This window comes from Oncorhynchus keta, chromosome 18, assembly GCF_023373465.1.
Source record: "Oncorhynchus keta strain PuntledgeMale-10-30-2019 chromosome 18, Oket_V2, whole genome shotgun sequence".
NCBI lineage: Eukaryota > Metazoa > Chordata > Actinopteri > Salmoniformes > Salmonidae > Oncorhynchus > Oncorhynchus keta.
Genome location: NC_068438.1, coordinates 48,022,648 through 48,045,554, shown reverse-complemented (window position 1 = coordinate 48,045,554; position 22,907 = coordinate 48,022,648). Strand labels below are relative to the sequence as shown.

The window sequence follows — 22,907 nt, the reverse complement described above, 5'->3', positions numbered from 1 at the left end:
CCAGCAGCTATCACACCCAGCAGCTATCAGTCCCAGCAGCTATCACACCCTGCAGCTATCAGTCCCAGCAGCTATCAGTCCCAGCAGCTATCAGACCCAGCAGCTATCAGTCCCAGCAGCTATCACTCCCAGCAGCTATCAGTCCCAGCAGCTATCAGTCCCAGCAGCTATCACACCCACCAGCTATCACACCCAGCAGCTATCAGTCCCAGCAGCTATCAGACCCAGCAGCTATCAGACCCAGCAGCTATCACACCCAGCAGCTATCAGTCCCAGCAGCTATCAGTCCCAGCAGCTATCACACCCAGCAGCTATCACAACCAGCAGCTATCAGACCCAGCAGCTATCACACCCTGCATCTATCAGTCCCAGCAGCTATCAGTCCCAGCAGCTATCAGACACAGCAGCTATCACACCCAGCAGCTATCAGTCCCAGCAGCTATCACACCCAGCAGCTATCAGTCCCAGCAGCTATCACACCCTGCATCTATCAGTCCCAGCAGCTATCAGTCCCAGCAGCTATCAGACCCAGCAGCTATCACACCCAGCAGCTATCAGTCCCAGCAGCTATCACACCCAGCAGCTATCAGTCCCCGCAGCTATAATTCCCAGCAGCTATCAGTCCCAGCAGCTATCAGTCCCAGCAGCTATCAGTCCCAGAAGCTATCAGTCCCAGCAGCTATCACACCCAGCAGCTATCAGTCCCAGCAGCTATCAGTCCCAGCAGCTATCACACCCAGCAGCTATCAGTCCCAGCAGCTATCACACCCAGCAGCTATCAGTTCCAGCAGCTATCAGTCCCAGCAGCTATCACACCCAGCAGCTATCAGTCCCAGCAGCTATCAGACCCAGCAGCTATCAGACCCAGCAGCTATCACACCCAGCAGCTATCAGTCCCAGCAGCTATCACACCCAGCAGCTATCACAACCAGCAGCTATCAGACCCAGCAGCTATCACACCCTGCATCTATCAGTCACAGCAGCTATCAGTCCCAGCAGCTATCAGACCCAGCAGCTATCACACCCAGCAGCTATCAGTCCCAGCAGCTATCACACCCAGCAGCTATCAGTCCCAGCAGCTATCACACCCTGCATCTATCAGTCCCAGCAGCTATCAGTCCCAGCAGCTATCAGACCCAGCAGCTATCACACCCAGCAGCTATCAGTCCCAGCAGCTATCACACCCAGCAGCTATCAGTCCCCGCAGCTATAATTCCCAGCAGCTATCAGTCCCAGCAGCTATCACTCCCAGCAGCTATCAGTCCCAGAAGCTATCAGTCCCAGCAGCTATCACACCCAGCAGCTATCAGTCCCAGCAGCTATCAGTCCCAGCAGCTATCACACCCAGCAGCTATCAGTCCCAGCAGCTATCAGTCCCAGCAGCTATCAGTCCCAGCAGCTATCAGACCCAGCAGCTATCAGTCCCAGAAGCTATCAGTCCCAGCAGCTATCACACCCAGCAGCTATCAGTCCCAGCAGCTATCAGTCCCAGCAGCTATCACACCCAGCAGCTATCAGTCCCAGCAGCTATCAGTCCCAGCAGCTATCACACCCAGCAGCTATCAGTCCCAGCAGCTATCAGTCCCAGCAGCTATCAGTCCCAGCAGCTATCACACCCAGCAGCTATCAGACCCAGCAGCTATCAGTCCCAGCAGCTATCAGTCCCAGCAGCTATCACACCCAGCAGCTATCACAACCAGCAGCTATCAGACCCAGCAGCTATCACACCCTGCATCTATCAGTCCCAGCAGCTATCAGTCCCAGCAGCTATCATACCCAGCAGCTATCACACCCAGCAGCTATCAGTCCCAGCAGCTATCACACCCAGCAGCTATCAGTCCCAGCAGCTATCACACCCTGCATCTATCAGTCCCAGCAGCTATCAGTCCCAGCAGCTATCAGACCCAACAGCTATCACACCCAGCAGCTATCAGTCCCAGCAGCTATCAGACCCAGCAGCTATCACACCCAGCAGCTATCAGTCCCAGCAGCTATCACACCCAGCAGCTATCAGTCCCCGCAGCTATAATTCCCAGCAGCTATCAGTCCCAGCAGCTATCAGTCCCAGCAGCTATCAGTCCCAGCAGCTATCAGTCCCAGAAGCTATCAGTCCCAGCAGCTATCACACCCAGCAGCTATCAGTCCCAGCAGCTATCAGTCCCAGCAGCTATCACACCCAGCAGCTATCAGTCCCAGCAGCTATCAGTCCCAGCAGCTATCACACCCAGCAGCTATCAGTTCCAGCAGCTATCAGTCCCAGCAGCTATCACACCCAGCAGCTATCAGTCCCAGCAGCTATCAGACCCAGCAGCTATCAGACCCAGCAGCTATCACACCCAGCAGCTATCAGTCCCAGCAGCTATCACACCCAGCAGCTATCACAACCAGCAGCTATCAGACCCAGCAGCTATCACACCCTGCATCTATCAGTCACAGCAGCTATCAGTCCCAGCAGCTATCAGACCCAGCAGCTATCACACCCAGCAGCTATCAGTCCCAGCAGCTATCACACCCAGCAGCTATCAGTCCCAGCAGCTATCACACCCTGCATCTATCAGTCCCAGCAGCTATCAGTCCCAGCAGCTATCAGACCCAGCAGCTATCACACCCAGCAGCTATCAGTCCCAGCAGCTATCACACCCAGCAGCTATCAGTCCCCGCAGCTATAATTCCCAGCAGCTATCAGTCCCAGCAGCTATCACTCCCAGCAGCTATCAGTCCCAGAAGCTATCAGTCCCAGCAGCTATCACACCCAGCAGCTATCAGTCCCAGCAGCTATCAGTCCCAGCAGCTAACACACCCAGCAGCTATCAGTCCCAGCAGCTATCAGTCCCAGCAGCTATCACACCCAGCAGCTATCAGTCCCAGCAGCTATCAGTCCCAGCAGCTATCAGTCCCAGCAGCTATCAGACCCAGCAGCTATCAGTCCCAGAAGCTATCAGTCCCAGCAGCTATCACACCCAGCAGCTATCAGTCCCAGCAGCTATCAGTCCCAGCAGCTATCACACCCAGCAGCTATCAGTCCCAGCAGCTATCAGTCCCAGCAGCTATCACACCCAGCAGCTATCAGTCCCAGCAGCTATCAGTCCCAGCAGCTATCAGTCCCAGCAGCTATCACACCCAGCAGCTATCAGACCCAGCAGCTATCAGTCCCAGCAGCTATCAGTCCCAGCAGCTATCACACCCAGCAGCTATCACAACCAGCAGCTATCAGACCCAGCAGCTATCACACCCTGCATCTATCAGTCCCAGCAGCTATCAGTCCCAGCAGCTATCATACCCAGCAGCTATCACACCCAGCAGCTATCAGTCCCAGCAGCTATCACACCCAGCAGCTATCAGTCCCAGCAGCTATCACACCCTGCATCTATCAGTCCCAGCAGCTATCAGTCCCAGCAGCTATCAGACCCAGCAGCTATCACACCCAGCAGCTATCAGTCCCAGCAGCTATCACACCCAGCAGCTATCAGTCCCCGCAGCTATAATTCCCAGCAGCTATCAGTCCCAGCAGCTATCAGTACCAGCAGCTATCAGTCCCAGCAGCTATCAGTCCCAGAAGCTATCAGTCCCAGCAGCTATCACACCCAGCAGCTATCAGTCCCAGCAGCTATCAGTCCCAGCAGCTATCACACCCAGCAGCTATCAGTCCCAGCAGCTATCAGTCCCAGCAGCTATCACACCCAGCAGCTATCAGTTCCAGCAGCTATCAGTCCCAGCAGCTATCACACCCAGCAGCTATCAGTCCCAGCCGCTATCAGTCCCAGCAGCTATCACACCCAGCAGCTATCAGTCCCAGCAGCTATCAGTCCCAGCAGCTATCAGACCCAGCAGCTATCAGACCCAGCAGCTATCACACCCAGCAGCTATCAGTCCCAGCAGCTATCACACCCAACAGCTATCAGTCCCAGCAGCTATCACTCCCAGCAGCTATCATTCCCAGCAGCTATCACACCCAGCAGCTATCAGTCCCAGCAGCTATCACACCCAGCAGCTATCAGTCCCAGCAGCTATCAGTCCCAGCAGCTATCAGACCCAGCAGCTATCAGACCCAGCAGCTATCACACCCAGCAGCTATCAGTCCCAGCAGCTATCACACCCAACAGCTATCAGTCCCAGCAGCTATCAGTCCCAGCAGCTATCAGTCCCAGCAGCTATCACACCCAGCAGCTATCAGTCCCAGCAGCTATCAGTCCCAGCATCTATCAGTCCCAGCATCTATCAGTCCCAGCAGCTATCAGTCCCAGCAGCTATCAGTCCCAGCAGCTATCAGACCCAGCAGCTATCACACCCAGCAGCTATCAGTCCCAGCAGCTATCACACCCTGCAGCTATCAGTCCCAGCAGCTATCAGTCCCAGCAGCTATCAGACCCAGCAGCTATCAGTCCCAGCAGCTATCACTCCCAGCAGCTATCAGTCCCAGCAGCTATCAGTCCCAGCAGCTATCAGTCCCAGCAGCTATCACACCCACCAGCTATCACACCCAGCAGCTATCAGTCCCAGCAGCTATCAGACCCAGCAGCTATCAGACCCAGCAGCTATCACACCCAGCAGCTATCAGTCCCAGCAGCTATCAGTCCCAGCAGCTATCACACCCAGCAGCTATCACAACCAGCAGCTATCAGACCCAGCAGCTATCACACCCTGCATCTATCAGTCCCAGCAGCTATCAGTCCCAGCAGCTATCAGACACAGCAGCTATCACACCCAGCAGCTATCAGTCCCAGCAGCTATCACACCCAGCAGCTATCAGTCCCAGCAGCTATCACACCCTGCATCTATCAGTCCCAGCAGCTATCAGTCCCAGCAGCTATCAGACCCAGCAGCTATCACACCCAGCAGCTATCAGTCCCAGCAGCTATCACACCCAGCAGCTATCAGTCCCCGCAGCTATAATTCCCAGCAGCTATCAGTCCCAGCAGCTATCAGTCCCAGCAGCTATCAGTCCCAGCAGCTATCAGTCCCAGAAGCTATCAGTCCCAGCAGCTATCACACCCAGCAGCTATCAGTCCCAGCAGCTATCACACCCAGCAGCTATCAGTCCCAGCAGCTATCAGTCCCAGCAGCTATCACACCCAGCAGCTATCAGTTCCAGCAGCTATCAGTCCCAGCAGCTATCACACCCAGCAGCTATCAGTCCCAGCAGCTATCAGTCCCAGCAGCTATCAGTCCCAGAAGCTATCAGTCCCAGCAGCTATCACACCCAGCAGCTATCAGTCCCAGCAGCTATCAGTCCCAGCAGCTATCACACCCAGCAGCTATCAGTCCCAGCAGCTATCAGTCCCAGCAGCTATCACACCCAGCAGCTATCAGTTCCAGCAGCTATCAGTCCCAGCAGCTATTACACCCAGCAGCTATCAGTCCCAGCAGCTATCACACCCAGCAGCTATCAGTCCCAGCAGCTGTCACACCCAGCAGCTATCAGTCCCAGCAGCTATCACACCCAGCAGCTATCAGTCCCAGCAGCTATCAGTCCCAGCAGCTATCACACCCAGCAGCTATCACACCCAGCAGCTATCAGTCCCAGCAGCTGTCAGTCCCAGCAGCTATCAATTATGTGACATTTTTGTTCCTTTTGGTCTACGGCATTTTTGGGGTGGGCAATTTGTGCACACATTTTTTTTTTCTTTAAGGCAAGTCGAAGTTTGGTAGCCGTTCATTAACGGTAACACTCCTAGTAGGAGTAGGAACAGGAAGAGTTTGTTGTCATTCAACAAGAGACGACTAGTGTTCATTCACATTCTTTCAATTGAGAAATACTGCGCGACTAGGACCTCCTTGGCAGAAACGTCAAAATGAATGACAGATTCCTTGTCTTAAATTAATTTGGACTATTTTGAGGAAGTCTTTTCTTGCTATGTTGTTGCTACGGTGGCTCAACAGGGACAAACAACAAATATTGCCGTTTTTTTTTTTTCTTGTTTTTTCAAGCGAAGGTCTTTAAGGAGTATGCAAGCACACACGGTCGCTTTGATTAGCCGAGTTCTGGTAGGAGCAAACCGAACCGATGTTTGCAGAAGCCGTTACTGAAGTTGAAGGCCGACCAGGGTACTGCAGGCTGCCATTAGCAAATCAATTATCCTTATGTGTGGGTTATTTTAAAATACTTTTATAATAAATCGGTTCAAGAACATACATCTGGTGTATTAGAAGCAATTATTGGTACCATGATGTTCTTCGAAACATTTTTCATTACACGAACATTGACCACGAAGATATACGTTTTTCCATTTACTATAATGGGGAATCCTGTATAGCGACTTACAGCTGTAATCGCAGCAAAAGGTGGCGCTACAAAGTATTAACTTAAGGGGGCTGAATCATTTTGCACGCCCAATTTTGGCAAGAAAAAGCCATTTCTTAAAGATATCCATAAAAAGTGTTGTTTAAAGTTTGCCACAAGCCACCTGGGAGACACACCAAACATGTGGAAGAAGGTGCTCTGGTCAGATGAAACCAAAATTGAACTTTTTGGCAACAATGCAAAAAGTTATGTTTGGCGTAAAAGCAACACAGCTCATCACCCTGAATACAACATCCCCACTGTCAAACATGGTGGTGGCAGCATCATGGTTTGGGCCTGCTTTTCTTCAGCAGGGACAGGGAAGATGGTTAAAATTGATGGGAAGATGGATGGAGCCAAATACAGGACCATTCTGGAAGAAAACCTGATGGAGTCTGCAAAAGACCTGAGACTGGGACGGAGATTTGTCTTCCAACAAGACAATGATCCAAAACATAAAGCAAAATCTACAATGGAATGGTTCAAAAATAAACATATCCAGGTGTTAGAATGGCCAAGTCAAAGTCCAGACCTGAATCCAATCGAGAATCTGTGGAAAGAACTGAAAACTGCTGTTCACAAATGCTCTCCAACCAACCTCACTGAGCTCGAGCTGTTTTGCAAGGAGGAATGGGAAAAATGTCAGTCTCTCGATGTGCAAAACTGATAGAGACATACCCCAAGCGACTTACAGCTGTAATCGCAGCAAAAGGTGGCGCGACAAAGTATTAACTTAAGGGGGCTGAATCATTTTGCACGCCCAATTTTTCAGTTTTTGATTTGTTAAAAAAGTTTGAAATATTCAATAAATGTCGTTCCACTTCATGATTGTGTCCCACTTGTTGTTGATTCTTCACAAAAAATACAGTTTTATATCTTTATGTTTGAAGCCTGAAATGTGGCAAAAGGTCGCAAAGTTCAAGGGGGCCGAATACTTTCGCAAGGCACTGTACTTGCGTACTAATGTTTGTACAGATGAACGTGGTACCTTCAGGAGTTTGGAAATGGCTCCCAAGGATGAAGCAGACATGTCGAGGTCTACTAAAGAAGCTTCTAAAGCCATGACATCATTTCCTGGAATTTTCCAAGCTGTTTAAAGGCACAGTCAACTTAGTGTATGAAAACTTCTGACCCACTGGATACAGTGAATTATAAGTGAAACAATCTCTGTAAACAATTGTTGGAAGTCCTAAATGACTTGCCAGAACTATAGTTTGTTAACAAGAACTGTGTGGAGTGGTTGAAAAACTAGTTTTAATGACCCCAACCTAAGTGTATCTAAACTTCAGACTTCAATTATATGTATATATATATAGAGAGAGAGGGAGAGAGAGGCGCGCTATGGAAATAGATAGAGGGATATAGATATAGATAGAGGGATAGAGATATAGATAGAGGAGTAGAGATATAGATAGAGGAGTAGAGATATAGATAGAGGGGTAGAGATATAGATAGAGGGATAGAGATATAGGTAGAGGGGTAGAGATATAGATAGAGTGATAGAGATATATAGATAGAGGGGTAGAGATATAGATAGAGGGATAGAGATATAGATAGAGGGGTAGAGATATAGATAGAGGGGTAGAGATATAGATAGAGGGATAGAGATATAGGTAGAGGGGTAGAGATATAGGTAGAGGGATATAGATATAGGGATAGAGATATAGATAGAGGGATAGAGATATAGATAGAGGGATAGAGATATAGATAGAGGGGTAGAGATATAGGTAGAGGGATAGAGATATAGATAGAGGGATAGAGATATAGATAGAGGGGTAGAGATATAGGTAGAGGGGTAGAGATATAGGTAGAGGGATAGAGATATAGATAGAGGGATAGAGATAGAGAAATATATAGATAGAGGGGTAGAGATATAGATAGAGGGATAGAGATATATAGATAGAGGGATATAGATATATAGATAGAGGGATAGAGCGATAGAGATATAGATAGAGATATAGAGATAAGAGGGGTATAGATAGAGGGATAGAGATAAAGAAATATATAGATAGAGGGGTAGAGATATAGATAGAGGGATAGAGATATATAGATAGAGGGATAGAGATAGAGAATTATATAGATAGAGGGGTAGAGATATAGATAGAGGGATAGAGATATATAGATAGAGCGATAGAGATATAGATAGAGAGATAGAGATATAGCTATAGGGATAGAGGGGTATAGATAGAGGGATAGAGATAAAGAAATATATAGATAGAGGGGTAGAGATATAGATAGAGCGATAGAGATATAGATAGAGGGATAGAGATATAGCTAGAGAGATAGAGATAAAGCTAGAGGGATAGAGATAGAGGGGTATAGATAGAGGGATAGAGATAGATAAATATATAGATAGAGATATAGATAGAGGGGTAGAGATATAGATAGAGTGATAGAGATATATAGATAGAGGGGTAGAGATATAGATAGAGGGATAGAGATATAGATAGAGGGGTAGAGATATAGATAGAGGGATAGAGATATAGATAGAGGGGTAGAGATATAGGTAGAGGGGTAGAGATATAGATAGAGGGATAGAGATATAGATAGAGGGATAGAGATATAGAGATATAGATAGAGGGATAGAGATATAGGTAGAGGGGTAGAGATATAGGTAGAGGGATAGAGATACATAGATAGAGGGATAGAGATATAGATAGAGGGATAGAGATATAGATAGAGGGGTAGAGATATAGATAGAGGGGTAGAGATATAGATAGAGGGGTAGAGATATAGGTAGAGGGGTAGAGATATAGATAGAGGGATAGAGATAGAGAAATATTTAGATAGAGAGAGGGATGAAGATCGAAAGAGGGATAAATATATAGATATCCCTCTAGTGGTGTGGGGGCTGTGCTTTGGCAAAGTGGGTGGGGTTATATCCTGCCTGTTTGGCCCTGTCCAGGGGTATCATCGGATGGGGCCACAGTGTCTCCTGACCCCTCCTGTCTCAGCCTCCAGTATTTATGCTGCAGTAGTCGGGGGCTAGGGTCAGTCTGTTATATCTGGAGTATTTCTCCTGTCTTATCCGGTGTCCTGTGTGAATTTAAGTATGCTCTCTCCAATTCTCTCTTTCTTTCTTTTTTCTCTCGGAGGACCTGAGCCCTAGGACCATGCCTCAGGACTACCTGGCATGATGACTCCTTGCTGTCCCCAGTCCACCTGGCCGTGCTGCTGCTCCAGTTTCAACTGTCCTGCCTGCGGCTATGGAACCCTGACCTGTTCACCGGACGTTCTACCTGTCCCAGACCTGCTGTTTTCAACTCTCTAGAGACAGCAGGAGCGGTAGAGATAATCTTAATGATCGGCTATGAAAAGCCAACTGACATTTATTCCTAAGGTGCTGACTTTCTGCACCCTCGGCAACTACTGTGATTATTGTTATTTGACCATGCTGGTCATTTATGAACATTTGAACATCTTGGCCATGTTCTGTTATAATCTCCACCCGGCACAGCCAGAAGAGGACTGGCCACCCTCATAGCCTGGTTCCTCTCTAGGTTTCTTCCTAGGTTCTGGCCTTTCTAGGGAGGTTTTCCTAGCCACCGTGCTTCTACACCTGCATTGCTTGCTGTTTGGGGTTTTAGGCTGGGTTTCTGTACAGCGCTTTGATATATCAGCTGATGTACGAAGGGCTATATAAATACAATTGATTAGACTTTGATTTAGATAGAGAGAGGGGTGAAGATCGATATAGGGATAGAGAGAGGGATGATGATCGAGATAGGGATAGAGAGAGGGATGAAGATAGGGATAGGGATGAAGATCGAGATAGGGATAGAGAGAGGGATGAAGATCGAGATAGGGATAGAGAGAGGGATGAAAATCGAGATAGGGATAGAGAGAGGGATGAAGATTGAGATAGGGATAGAGAGAGGGATGAAGATCGAGATAGAGAGAGGGATGAAGATCGAGATAGGGATAGAGAGAGGGATGAAAATCGAGATAGGGATAGAGAGAGGGATGAAGATCGAGATAGGGATAGAGAGAGGGATGAAGATCGAGATAGAGAGAGGGATGAAGATCGAGATAGAGAGAGGGATGAAGATCGAGATAGAGAGAGGGATGAAGAGAGGGATGAAGATCGAGATAGGGATAGAGAGAGGGATGAAAATCGAGATAGGGATAGAGAGAGGGATGAAGATCGAGATAGGGATAGAGAGAGGGATGAAGGTCGAGATAGGGATAAAGAGTGGGATGAAGATCGAGATAGAGAGTGGGATGGGCTATATAAATACAATTGATTAGACTTTGATTTAGATAGAGAGAGGGGTGAAGATCGATATAGGGATAGAGAGAGGGATGATGATCGAGATAGGGATAGAGAGAGGGATGAAGATAGGGATAGGGATGAAGATCGAGATAGGGATAGAGAGAGGGATGAAGATCGAGATAGGGATAGAGAGAGGGATGAAAATCGAGATAGGGATAGAGAGAGGGATGAAGATTGAGATAGGGATAGAGAGAGGGATGAAGATCGAGATAGGGATAGAGAGAGGGATGAAAATCGAGATAGGGATAGAGAGAGGGATGAAGATCGAGATAGGGATAGAGAGAGGGATGAAGATCGAGATAGAGAGAGGGATGAAGATCGAGATAGAGAGAGGGATGAAGATCGAGATAGAGAGAGGGATGAAGAGAGGGATGAAGATCGAGATAGGGATAGAGAGAGGGATGAAAATCGAGATAGGGATAGAGAGAGGGATGAAGATCGAGATAGGGATAGAGAGAGGGATGAAGGTCGAGATAGGGATAAAGAGTGGGATGAAGATCGAGATAGAGAGTGGGATGAAGATTGAGATAGGGATAGATAGAGGGATGAAGATCGAGATAGGGATAGATAGAGGGATGAAGATCGAGATAGGGATAGATAGAGGGATGAAGATCGAGATAGGGATAGAGAGAGGGATGAAGATCAAGATAGGGATAGAGAGAGGGATGAAGGTCGAGATAGGGATAGAGAGAGGGATGAAGATCGAGATAGAGAGTGGGATGAAGATCGAGATAGAGAGAGGGATGAAGATCGACATAGAGAGAGGGATGAAGATGGAGATAGGGATAGAGAGAGGGATGAAGATCGAGATAGGGATAGAGAGAGGGATGAAGATCGAGATAGGGATAGAGAGGGATGAAGATCGAGATAGGGATAGAGAGAGGGATGAAGATAGGGATAGAGAGAGGGATGAAGATCGAGATAGGGATAGAGAGAGGGATGAAGATCGAGATAGGGATAGAGAGAGGGATGAAGATCGAGATAGGGATAGAGAGAGGGATGAAGATCGAGATAGGGATAGAGAGGGATGAAGATCGAGATAGGGATAGAGAGGGATGAAGATCGAGATAGGGATAGAGAGAGATAGATTAAGTATGAGACCAGTAGTGTCTGCCGGATGCCCTCCACCACTCTGTCCTGGATGCTGGGTTCACACAGGATGTAGTCTGGGGCGATGCACGTCTGACCACAGTTCACAAACTTCCCCCAGGTGATACGCCTGTGGTGGACAAAATCACAGAGGTAAAATAGATAACTTGAAAATGTTTCCGTTTCGATGCTTCTGATGCTTCAGCCTTGGGGCAGAGAGCTAAGCATGTATATTATAATTACATCAAATGACCCCTAAACCCTGCGCCTCCCAATTGTAATCTTTGTGGTCAATCTTTGTGTAATTCATTTTTTTCCAAAGACAATCATGGTACCATTAATTGCTTCTAATACACCAGATGTTCTTGAACTGATTAATCTGGTGTATTAGAAGTAAATATTGGTACAATGATTGCCTTCTAAGCATTTTTAATTACACGAAGATTGCCATTTTTCCATTCACTACAGTGGGGGTCATTCACTACAGTGGGGGTCATTCACTACAATGGGGGTCATTTACTACAATGGGGGTCATTCACTACAATGGGGGTCATTCACTACAATGGGGGTCATTCACTACAATGGGGGTCATTCACAACAATGGGGGTCATTGCAGATCATGATTTCTGCAAACAATGCCTGCAGTACCGTGATCGGCAACGAACCGCCATGTCTTCAATCCTTCTCAATGTTTTTAAAAGTCACCAGTAAACCACTGCAAAAAACATTAGTCAAGGTAAAGTATAACGGAGTGATATTGTAGCGTATAAACCAATAGCGCCATTGACTCTTGATCTTTTCAGCGGCTAAAACTGCTATGCTAGCTAGAAAAAATGTGATAAAGGTCAAATTCCCTATCGGAGTGCTAACGGCTAAAGCTGAAATTCCCTATCGGAGTGCCAACGGCTAAAGCTAAAATTCCCTATTCGAATGCTAACGCCTAAAGTTAAAATTCCCTATCGGAATGCTAACGGCTAAAGTTAAAATTCCCTATCGGAGTGCTAACGGCTAAAGCTAAAATTCCCTATCGGAGTGCTAACGGCTAAAGCTAGCTCTATTGTATGAAGTTACTGACCGGCACGCAACTCTGAGGTCGACGTCCTTATCGATGTAACAGGGGCTCTTCCCCCCCAGCTCCAGGGTCACAGGGGTGAGGTGTCGGGCTGCGGCCTCCATCACCAGTTTACCCACAGTGCTGTTCCCTGTGTAGAAGATGTGGTCAAAACGCTGACGCAGCAACTCCTGGGTCTCTGAGACACCCCCACACACTACAGGGTACAGCTCCTGGGGAGGACACACACACACACACAAACTTCAGTTTCCTCTCACCATGAACAGAAGCCTACGACACAAGAGGGTGTGAAATGAGAATTTCAGATTTCAGTTAATTTAGCCAATACGTTTTGAAAATTGCACAGCTGCCCCTGTCACTTTCCATTGATTGTTAGCTAGCAGCGGCTAAAGTTAGCTGAAGCTAAAGTGGCTGTTAAAATATAGAAAACCAAACCGTGGATTACAGTTCTCCCTGGCACATAGACTACTTTCAGTTCGAGGAACCAGTCGTAAAATCCTGAACTTCCCCTTTAAAAAGGACAGTTACACAGAACCAACGTTTGTCAGATGCTTGTTCATATACTGTCCCTCACAGGTGGTTCAGAGTGATGTGTACTATCCCTTTAAGAATGCTGGGCGGCGAGCCAGCCGTTGGACAGTTACTCAAGACAGCAGGATGTATCTGTAGCTAGTATGTATGATTGGCATGACAACAATAGAAGACTTGTCTATAGCACATACAGTATGAGGTGAGGCTAACACATTGGAACTAAATCACTGGTGTCCAACTATTGGTTGACAGTCACGGTAATCACAGTAGTTTTCCAGTAACTTCAGCTCAGATATCTCTACATTTATATTCTTATACAATGACAGACAAGGGGGAATAGAATAGGTACCTGGTCCAGATATCGTGGGAGCAGAGCTTTGAGGAGACTAGCTGAGTATTCACTCAGCTCAGATGGCTTCACCACAGCGGCATTGCCTAGAGACAAAAAAACAAACAAAAAAAGATTGATTTAGAGTTAGATAAAATTATTTATTTTTTGTCAGGAACATATACAGGATGCCACCCTCTACAACATAACCTTCACTCCAAATCAAAACTCAAAACCTACAACCTGATATTGGACAGAATTATGGAATTGCCTGGAAGGTTTACAACTACCAAAGATGATCATTCCCAAGATATACAGCAAATGCTCTGGAAAACAACAGAAACCTGAGAACACCATCCAACCAGGAACTGAGTGAGTAATGTTTAGCCTGAGAACACCATCCAACCAGGAACTGAGTGAGTAATGTTTAGTCTGAAAACACCATCCAACCAGGAACTGGGTGAGTAATGTTTGGTCTGAGAACACCATCCAACCAGGAACTGAGTGAGTAATGTTTAGCCTGAGAACACCATCCAACCAGGAACTGAGTGAGTAATGTTTAGTCTGAAAACACCATCCAACCAGGAACTGGGTGAGTAATGTTTAGCCTGAGAACACCATCCAACCAGGAACTGGGTGAGTAATGTTTAGCCTGAGAACACCATCCAACCAGGAACTGGGTGAGTAATGTTTAGCCTGAGAACACCATCCAACCAGGAACTGGGTGAGTAATGTTTAGCCTGAGAACACCATCCAACCAGGAACTGAGTGAGTAATGTTTAGCCTGAGAACACCATCCAACCAGGAACTGAGTGAGTAATGTTTAGCCTGAGAACACCATCCAACCAGGAACTGGGTGAGTAATGTTTAGCCTGAGAACACCATCCAACCAGGAACTGGGTGAGTAATGTTTAGCCTGAGAACACCATCCAATCAGGAACTGAGTGAGTAATGTTTGGTCTGAAGCTATATTTTATTTCCAGAAGCCAAGAAGAAAAATACATTACAATGACATATTTTACTCTATAAGGACTGACTGCTAAATTAAGGCAAACCAAGCTTGATACAACTTCAATTAACTGACGTGTCACGTGAGAGGGGTCAACGCCCTTCAGCCCAACAATGGCAGGAGGATCCAACAGTCTACTCCACCCAAATGCAGAGGCCTTTAAAGCTGCCTCCCGCTGTTCAGAGGGAAATACAATACAGTACCGTGTGTATGTAAAGGCAAGAAAAGATTACAAAATGAACCTCCTTATGGAAAATCAAGAGACGCTTTTTGCTGACTAAAATAAAAATGGGAACATAAGCAACTTAATCTTCCACACAGACCATCCCCTGGTACAGTGCTATATTAACACAGACCATCCCCTGGTACAGTGTTATATTAACCAGACCATCCCCTGGTACAGTGCTATATTAACCAGACCATCCCCTGGTACAGTGTTATATTAACCAGACCATCCCCTGGCACAGTGCTATATAAACCAGACCATCCCCTGGTACAGTGTTATATTAACCAGACCATCCCCTGACACAGTGCTATATAAACCAGACCATCCCCTGGTACAGTGCTATATTAACCAGACCATCCCCTGGCACAGTGCTATATAAACCAGACCATCCCCTGGTACAGTGCTATATTAACCAGACCATCCCCTGGTACAGTGCTATATTAACCAGACCATCCCCTGGTACAGTGTTATATTAACCAGACCATACCCTGGTACAGTGTTATATTAACCAGACCATCCCCTGGTACAGTGTTATATTAACCAGACCATCCCCTGGTACAGTGTTATATTAACCAGACCATCCCCTGGCACAGTCCTATATTAACCAGACCATCCCCTGGTACAGTGTTATATTAACCAGACCATCCCCTGGTACAGTGTTATATTAACCAGACCATCCCCTGGTACAGTGCTATATTAACCAGACCATCCCCTGGCACAGTGCTATATTAACCAGACCATCCCTTGGTACAGTGCTATATTAACCAGACCATCCCCTGGTACAGTGTTATATTAACCAGACCATCCCCTGGTACAGTGTTATATTAACCAGACCATCCCCTGGTACAGTGTTATATTAACCAGACCATCCCCTGGTACAGTGTTATATTAACCAGACCATCCCCTGGTACAGTGTTATATTAACCAGACCATCCCCTGGTACAGTGTTATATTAACCAGACCATCCCCTGGCACAGTGCTATATTAACACGCTACCACTCTGTTAAGAGGAGGATGGATGGAATCCCAGGTTACTCGACAACGAGGATTCTGAGTCAGCTATAAATCTCTATAAGTCTGGAACAGTAATGGTACAGGGTAACCCTAAACAGTTTCAGCTGGACTTTCACCAAATCAAAGCATTAGCCCAGCAGGAGAAGCTCTCCCTTGAGAAAGATACCCCCACCCCGAGCGGGTCAGAAAAGACCTCATCATTATTTAACCCCACAGACAAACAACCCCAAGCGGAAAGTCAACCTCACAGGTCAGAGTACTACCCCCTCATTGAAATGAAGGATCAATTGAACCAGCTGGAGGTAAGGCAGGTGGAGCTGGAACAGCAGGTGATTACACTCCAGTCAGCACAGACCCAGACAACAGTCCAGCACAACAACACCCCTTTTACCAGACCCGGAGAGCTGGAGGTGGAGAGCGAGACATCTGCACTCTGGACAGTGGTGAGACAACTTAAACAGGAGAAAGAGCAGGAGAAAAACAGAGCACTAGAGGAGAGGATCAGACTGCTGGAGGAGAGGGTGAGGGGGATGGAGGAGAGGATCAGACTGCTGGAGGAGAGGGTGAGGGGGATGGAGGAGAGGATCAGACTGCTGGAGGAGAGGGTGAGGGGGATGGAGGAGAGGATCAGACTGCTGGAGGAGAGGGTGAGGGGGATGGAGGAGAGGATCAGACTGCTGGAGGAGAGGGTGAGGGGGATGGAGGAGAGGATCAGACTGCTGGAGGAGAGGGTGAGGGGGATGGAGGAGAGGATCAGACTGCTGGAGGAGAGGGTGAGGAGGATGGAGGAGAGGATCAGACTGCTGGAGGAGAGGGTGAGGGGGATGGAGGAGAGGATCAGACTGCTGGAGGAGAGGGTGAGGGGGATGGAGGAGAGGATCAGACTGCTGGAGGAGAGGTTGAGGGGGATGGAGGAGAGGATCAGACTGCTGGAGGAGAGGGTGAGGGGGATGGCGTGTGACAGAGAACAACCCACTAGAGAGGTGGCCACCATCACAGAGAAGCCAGCAGAACAGCCCACCTCATCTCACGACAAAAGTCTCCACACCACAGCAGAACAGTCCACACCAGACCCTGACCATAGCGTTGAAATCACAGTGGGACCGACAAATGAAGAACCCCAAGCCCAGGGGATCTCACCCCCTCTGAGCACCCCCCCATCAGCCACCCTGATAGCCCTCCTGACAACCTCCCCACATGCAAATGCAAATAGTCCGGGTAGCCATTTGGTTACCTGTTCAGGAGTCTTTTGGCTTGGGGGTAAAAACTGTTGAGAAGCCTTTTTGTCCTAGACTTGGCACTCCGGTACTGCTTGCCATGATGTAGTAGAGAGAACAGCCTATGACTGGGGTATTTCCCGTGACTGTGCCTCAAAACCAAATGTTTTCCTCGTCCACCACTCCACCTTGGACTTGAACAGCCTCTATGACCAGGTCCACCTCTACAAGGCAGCAGTGCCCACCACTTCACCCTGGACATGAACAGCCTCTATGACCAGGTCCACCTCTACAAGGCAGCAGTGCCCACCTTCGCCTGGACTCTAAAGGACATCGCTCTCAAACGTATCCCCAACACTTCATACAGGAGCAACAGATCAATAGACACCCCACCCAGACCAACAAGACCAGCAGTACCCTCCGGACCTACACACAGAGAACCCACGCCGAGAGGACCTACAAGTCAACCATGCCCACACCCTATTTATGCCCCCTCAGATCAGACCTATGCCCCTCCTGCCCACCCCATGCCCCCCCCCACTCCCACAAAGAGGTCCTCAACATGGGAGTCTGACATACGCCCAGGCTGTGAGCAGGCAAACAGGCCCAAACCCCCCCCACTCTCTCCCAAGCCAATGGCATGTACCAGATGCTCAGCAGGCTCTGTTCCCACTTATTGGTCTGAGGCCAAACCACACGACCAACAACACTGGACACTTTATGGAACATAAAGCCTTCACTATCTCATCCTGAAATATCTAAGGCCTGAGGTCATCTGGCTTTGGCCTGAAGAGCAGGAACCTGAACCTTACCAAAAAAATATCAGAAATACAGACATTGTCATTCTACAAGAAACCTGGTATAGAGGAGACGGGCCCACTGGTTGCCCTCTAGGTTACAGAGAGCTGGTAGTCCCATCCACCAAACTACCAGGTGGGTGGTATAGAGGAGATGGACCCACTGGTTGCCCTCTAGGTTACAGAGAGCTGGTAGTCCCATCCACCACACTACCAGGTGGGTGGTATAGAGGAGACGGGCCCACTGGTTGCCCTCTAGGTTACAGAGAGCTGGTAGTCCCATCCACCACACTACCAGGTGGGTGGTATAGAGGAGATGGACCCACTGGTTGCCCTCTAGGTTACAGAGAGCTGGTAGTCCCATCCACCACACTACCAGGTGTGAAACAGGGAAGCGACTCAGGGGGTATGCTAATTTGATATAGAGCAGTAATTACTCATTCTATTAAATTAATCAAAACAGGAGCATTTTACATTTGGCTATAAACTCAAAAGGAAATGATCTTAACAGGGAAAAATGTCATCCTGTGTGCTACCTATACCCCCCCACTACAAATTGCTAAATTGTCATTATTTCGCCACTATGGCCTATTTATTGCCTTATACCTCCCTAATCTTACCTCATTTGCACATTGACTGTATGTTTGTTTATGTGTAACTCTGTGTTGTTGTTTGTGTCGCACTGTTTTGCTTTATCTTGGCCAGGTCGCAGTTGTAAACGAGAACTTGTTCTCAACTTGCCTACCTGGTTAAATAAAGTTTAAATAAATAAATAGAATCCTCATACTTTAATGAAGACAGCTTCTCCATCCTGGAGGGGGAAATCAATCATTTCCAGGCACAGGGAAATGTACTAGTCTGTGGTGACCTAAATGCCAGAACCGGACAAGAACCCGACACCCTCAGCACACAGGGGGACAAACACCTGCCTGGAGGAGACAGCATTCCCTCCCACATATGCGCCCCTAGGCACAACTACGACAACATAACCAACAAAAATGAGTCACAACTCCTGTAGCTCTGTCGCACGCTGGGTATGTACATAGTCAATGGTAGGTTTCGAGGGGATTTCTATAGGTGCATCTATAGCTTATCTCTTGGCAGTAGTACTGTAGATTACTTTATCACTGACCTCAACCCAGAGTCTCTCAGAGCGTTCACAGTCAGTCCACTAACACCCCTATCAGACCACAGCAAAATCACAGTCTACTTGAACAGAGCAATACTCAATCATGAGGCATCAAAGCCAAAGGAACTGAGTAACATTAAGAAATGCTACAGATGGAAGGACTGTAGTGTAGAAACCAAAAAACACTGTGAACAACAAATTCAACCATTTTAGACAACTTCCTGGACAAAACGTTCCACTGTAACAGTGAAGGTGTAAACAGTAGAAAACCTAAATAGTATATTTAACCTCTCAGCTTCCCTCAAATCTAAAAAATGTAAACAGAAAACCGAAGAAAATGAACAACAATGACAAATGGTTTGATGAAGAATGCAACAATCTAAGAAAGAAATTGAGAAACCTGTCCAACCAAAAACTAATAGACCCAGAAAACCTGAGTCTACGCCTTCACTATGGTGAATCACTAAACCAATACAGAAATACACTACGGAAAAAGAAGGAACGGCATGTCAGAAATCAGCTCAATGTAATTGAAGAATAGACTCTAACCACTTCTGTGAAAATTGGAAAACACTAAACAAACAACAACACAAAGAATGATCTATCCAAAATGGAGATGTCTGGATAAACCACTGCTTCAGTCTTTTTGGCTCTATTACAAAGAACGAACAGCAGAAACATATACATGATCAAATACAAATCTTAGAATCAACTATTAAAGACCAGAACCCACTGGATTCTCCAATTACATTGAATGAACTACAGGACAAAATACAAACCCTCCAACCCAAAAAGGCCTGTGGTGTCGATGGTATCCTCAATGAAATGATAAAATATACAGACCACAAATTCCAATTGGCTATACTAAAACTCTTTAACATCATACTTAGCTCTGGCATCTTCCCCAATATTTGGAACCAAGAACTGGTCACCCCAATCCACAAAAGTGGAGACAAATTTGGTTGGTGGGGTAAGTGTGTGTGTGTGTGTGTGTGTGTGTGTGTGTGTGTGTGTGTGTGTGTGTGTGTGTGTGTGTGTGTGTGTGTGTGTGTGTGTGTGTGTGTGTGTGTGTGTGTGTGTGTGTGTGTGTGTGTGTGTGTGTGTGTGTGTGTGTGTGTGTGTGTGTGTGTGTGTGTGTAAGGTGACTATGCAAACCATTTGGGATTTTCAACACGTTAATGTTTCTTATAAAAAGAAGTGATGCAGTCAGTCTCTCCTCAACTCTTAGTGAAGAGAGACTGGCAGCATAGTATTTATATCAGCCCTCTGATTACAATGTAGAGCAAGACTTGCCACTCTGTTCTGGACCAGCTGCAGCTTAACTAGGTCTTTCCCTGCAGCCCTGAACCACACGACGGGACAATAATAAAGATTAGATCAAACTAAAGCCTGCAGAACTTGCTTTGTGGACTGTGGTGTCAAAAAAGCAGAGCATCTCTTTATTACAGACAGACATCTCCTCATCTTTCTTTACCACCATTAAATGTATATGTTTTGAACATGACAGTTTACAATCTAAGGCAACGCTGAAAATAAACACAGCTATGGAGGAATAGTAATGGAGGGGAAAGATAAACATAGGGGCGTACCAGCAGCGATGGCCCCGACCAGGGGCTGCAGAGTGAGGGCCCAGGGGTAGTTCCAGGCCCCGATGATGAGGACCACTCCCAGGGGCTCTGGCTGGATGTATACCTTCAATTACATGAAACTGTATTAATCCTCTCAGTCAGTGGCTAAATGGTTTACATATATACTCCTAGATAAAAAATGTCCTTCAGCTGTCCCCATGGGGACAACCTTTAGAAGAAACCTTCTGAGATCCATGTAGAACTGTGTTGGGTTTCATATAGAACCTTTAGAAGAAACCTTTTGAGATCCATGTAGAACCGTGTTGGTTTTCATACAGAACCTTCTGTGGGAGGGGTTATTCAAATGCTTCTCCAATCGGAGACAGCCGTAGGACCTTCTTTCTAAGAGAGTAGTTAAGTTAAAATGTCCACTCTGTACCTGGTCTGAGATGGTGAGGAGGCTCTTCTCTACTGGCCGAGGAGCAGCCCACTGCGTCAGCTTTGACACAGCCAGGCTGATCTCATTCTCCAGGCCGATCAACTCCAACAATGGGGTGTCGTACTGGCTCTGTGGAATGCAAAGTCACGTTTATTGATGTGAGATAAAGGACACGTTCCAAATGGAACACCACGCCCTACGTTTGACCAGGGCACAAAAGGCAAATGCACTTTACTTCCTGAAATGTTTGTCTTCAATATTTTAATTGACCCCAACCCAGATAAGTCCAGTGCGAAGATTTTACCCTGTTGATGTCCTGTTTGAGGGCGGTGGCGATCTCTCCCTGTCTGTCTGTGATCATCCTCTGGAGGGACTTGAGCTGCTGAACTCTGAACTCCAGGGGTCGCGACCTCCCGGCAAGGAAGTTCTCCCTGGCCCGCTGCACCACCTGCATCTCCATGGAAAAGTGTCACCAGCACACACCTGGATAGACAGACCGACAGACACAGGTCACCAACTCGCACCTGTAGAGTACACACACAGGTATCTGTCACCAGACCACACCTGTACAGTATAGATACAGGTACCTGCCACCAGACCACACCTGTACAGTATAGATACAGGTACCTGTCACCAGACCACACCTGTACAGTATAGATACAGGTACCAGACCATACCTGTACAGTATAGATACAGGTACCTGTCACCAGACCACACCTGTACAGTATAGATACAGGTACCAGACCACACCTGTACAGTATAGATACAGGTACCTGCCACCAGACCACACCTGTACAGTATAGATACAGGTACCTGTCACCAGACCACACCTGTACAGTACAGCTACAGGTACCTGTCACCAGACCACACCTGTACAGTATAGATACAGGTACCTGTCACCAGACCAAACCTGTACAGTATAGATACAGGTACCTGCCACCAGACCACACCTGTACAGTATAGATACAGGTACCTGTCACCAGACCACACCTGTACAGTATAGATACAGGTACCTGTCACCAGACCAAACCTGTACAGTATAGATACAGGTACCAGACCATACCTGTACAGTATAGATACAGGTACCTGTCACCAGACCACACCTGTACAGTATAGATACAGGTACCTGTCACCAGACCACACCTGTACAGTACAGCTACAGGTACCTGTCACCAGACCACACCTGTACAGTATAGATACAGGTACCTGTCACCAGACCAAACCTGTACAGTATAGATACAGGTACCAGACCATACCTGTACAGTATAGATACAGGTACCTGTCACCAGACCACACCTGTACAGTATAGATACAGGTACCTGTCACCAGACCACACCTGTACAGTATAGATACAGGTACCAGACCACACCTGTACAGTATAGATACAGGTACCTGTCACCAGACCACACCTGTACAGTATAGATACAGGTATCTGTCACCAGACCACACCTGTACAGTATAGATACAGGTACCTGTCACCAGACCACACCTGTACAGTATAGATACAGGTACCTGTCACCAGACCACACCTGTACAGTATAGATACAGGTACCTGTCACCAGACCACACCTGTACAGTATAGATACAGGTACCTGTCACCAGACTGCACCTGTACAGAATAGATACAGGTACCTGTCACCAGACCACACCTGTACAGTATAGATACAGGTACCTGTCACCAGACTGCACCTGTACAGTATAGATACAGGTACCTGTCACCAGACCACACATGTACAATATAGATACAGGTATCTGTCACCAGGCCACACCTGTACAGTATAGATACAGGTACCTGTCACCAGACCACACCTGTACAGTATAGATACAGGTACCTGTCACCAGACCACACCTGTACAGTATAGATACAGGTACCTGTCACCAGACCACACCTGTACAGTATAGATACAGGTACCTGTCACCAGACCACACCTGTAC

The 22,907-nt window shown here is 47.2% G+C and overlaps 1 protein-coding gene across 1 annotated transcript in view; it reads right to left on the bottom strand.

Moving 5' to 3' along the window:
- LOC118377603 (aldehyde dehydrogenase family 3 member A2-like) overlaps window positions 1-22,907 on the bottom strand; it is a 47,428-nt gene that overhangs the window by 13,104 nt on the left and 11,417 nt on the right. The window contains exons 2-7 of the mRNA XM_052468675.1: window positions 21,277-21,455; window positions 20,973-21,101; window positions 20,555-20,657; window positions 13,595-13,680; window positions 12,718-12,926; window positions 11,655-11,772 (exon numbers count right to left, since the gene is read on the bottom strand). Of these exons, the coding sequence (XP_052324635.1) occupies window positions 11,655-11,772; window positions 12,718-12,926; window positions 13,595-13,680; window positions 20,555-20,657; window positions 20,973-21,101; window positions 21,277-21,432 (801 nt within the window). The 5' untranslated portion in view covers window positions 21,433-21,455. The remainder of the gene's footprint in view (window positions 1-11,654; window positions 11,773-12,717; window positions 12,927-13,594; window positions 13,681-20,554; window positions 20,658-20,972; window positions 21,102-21,276; window positions 21,456-22,907) is intronic.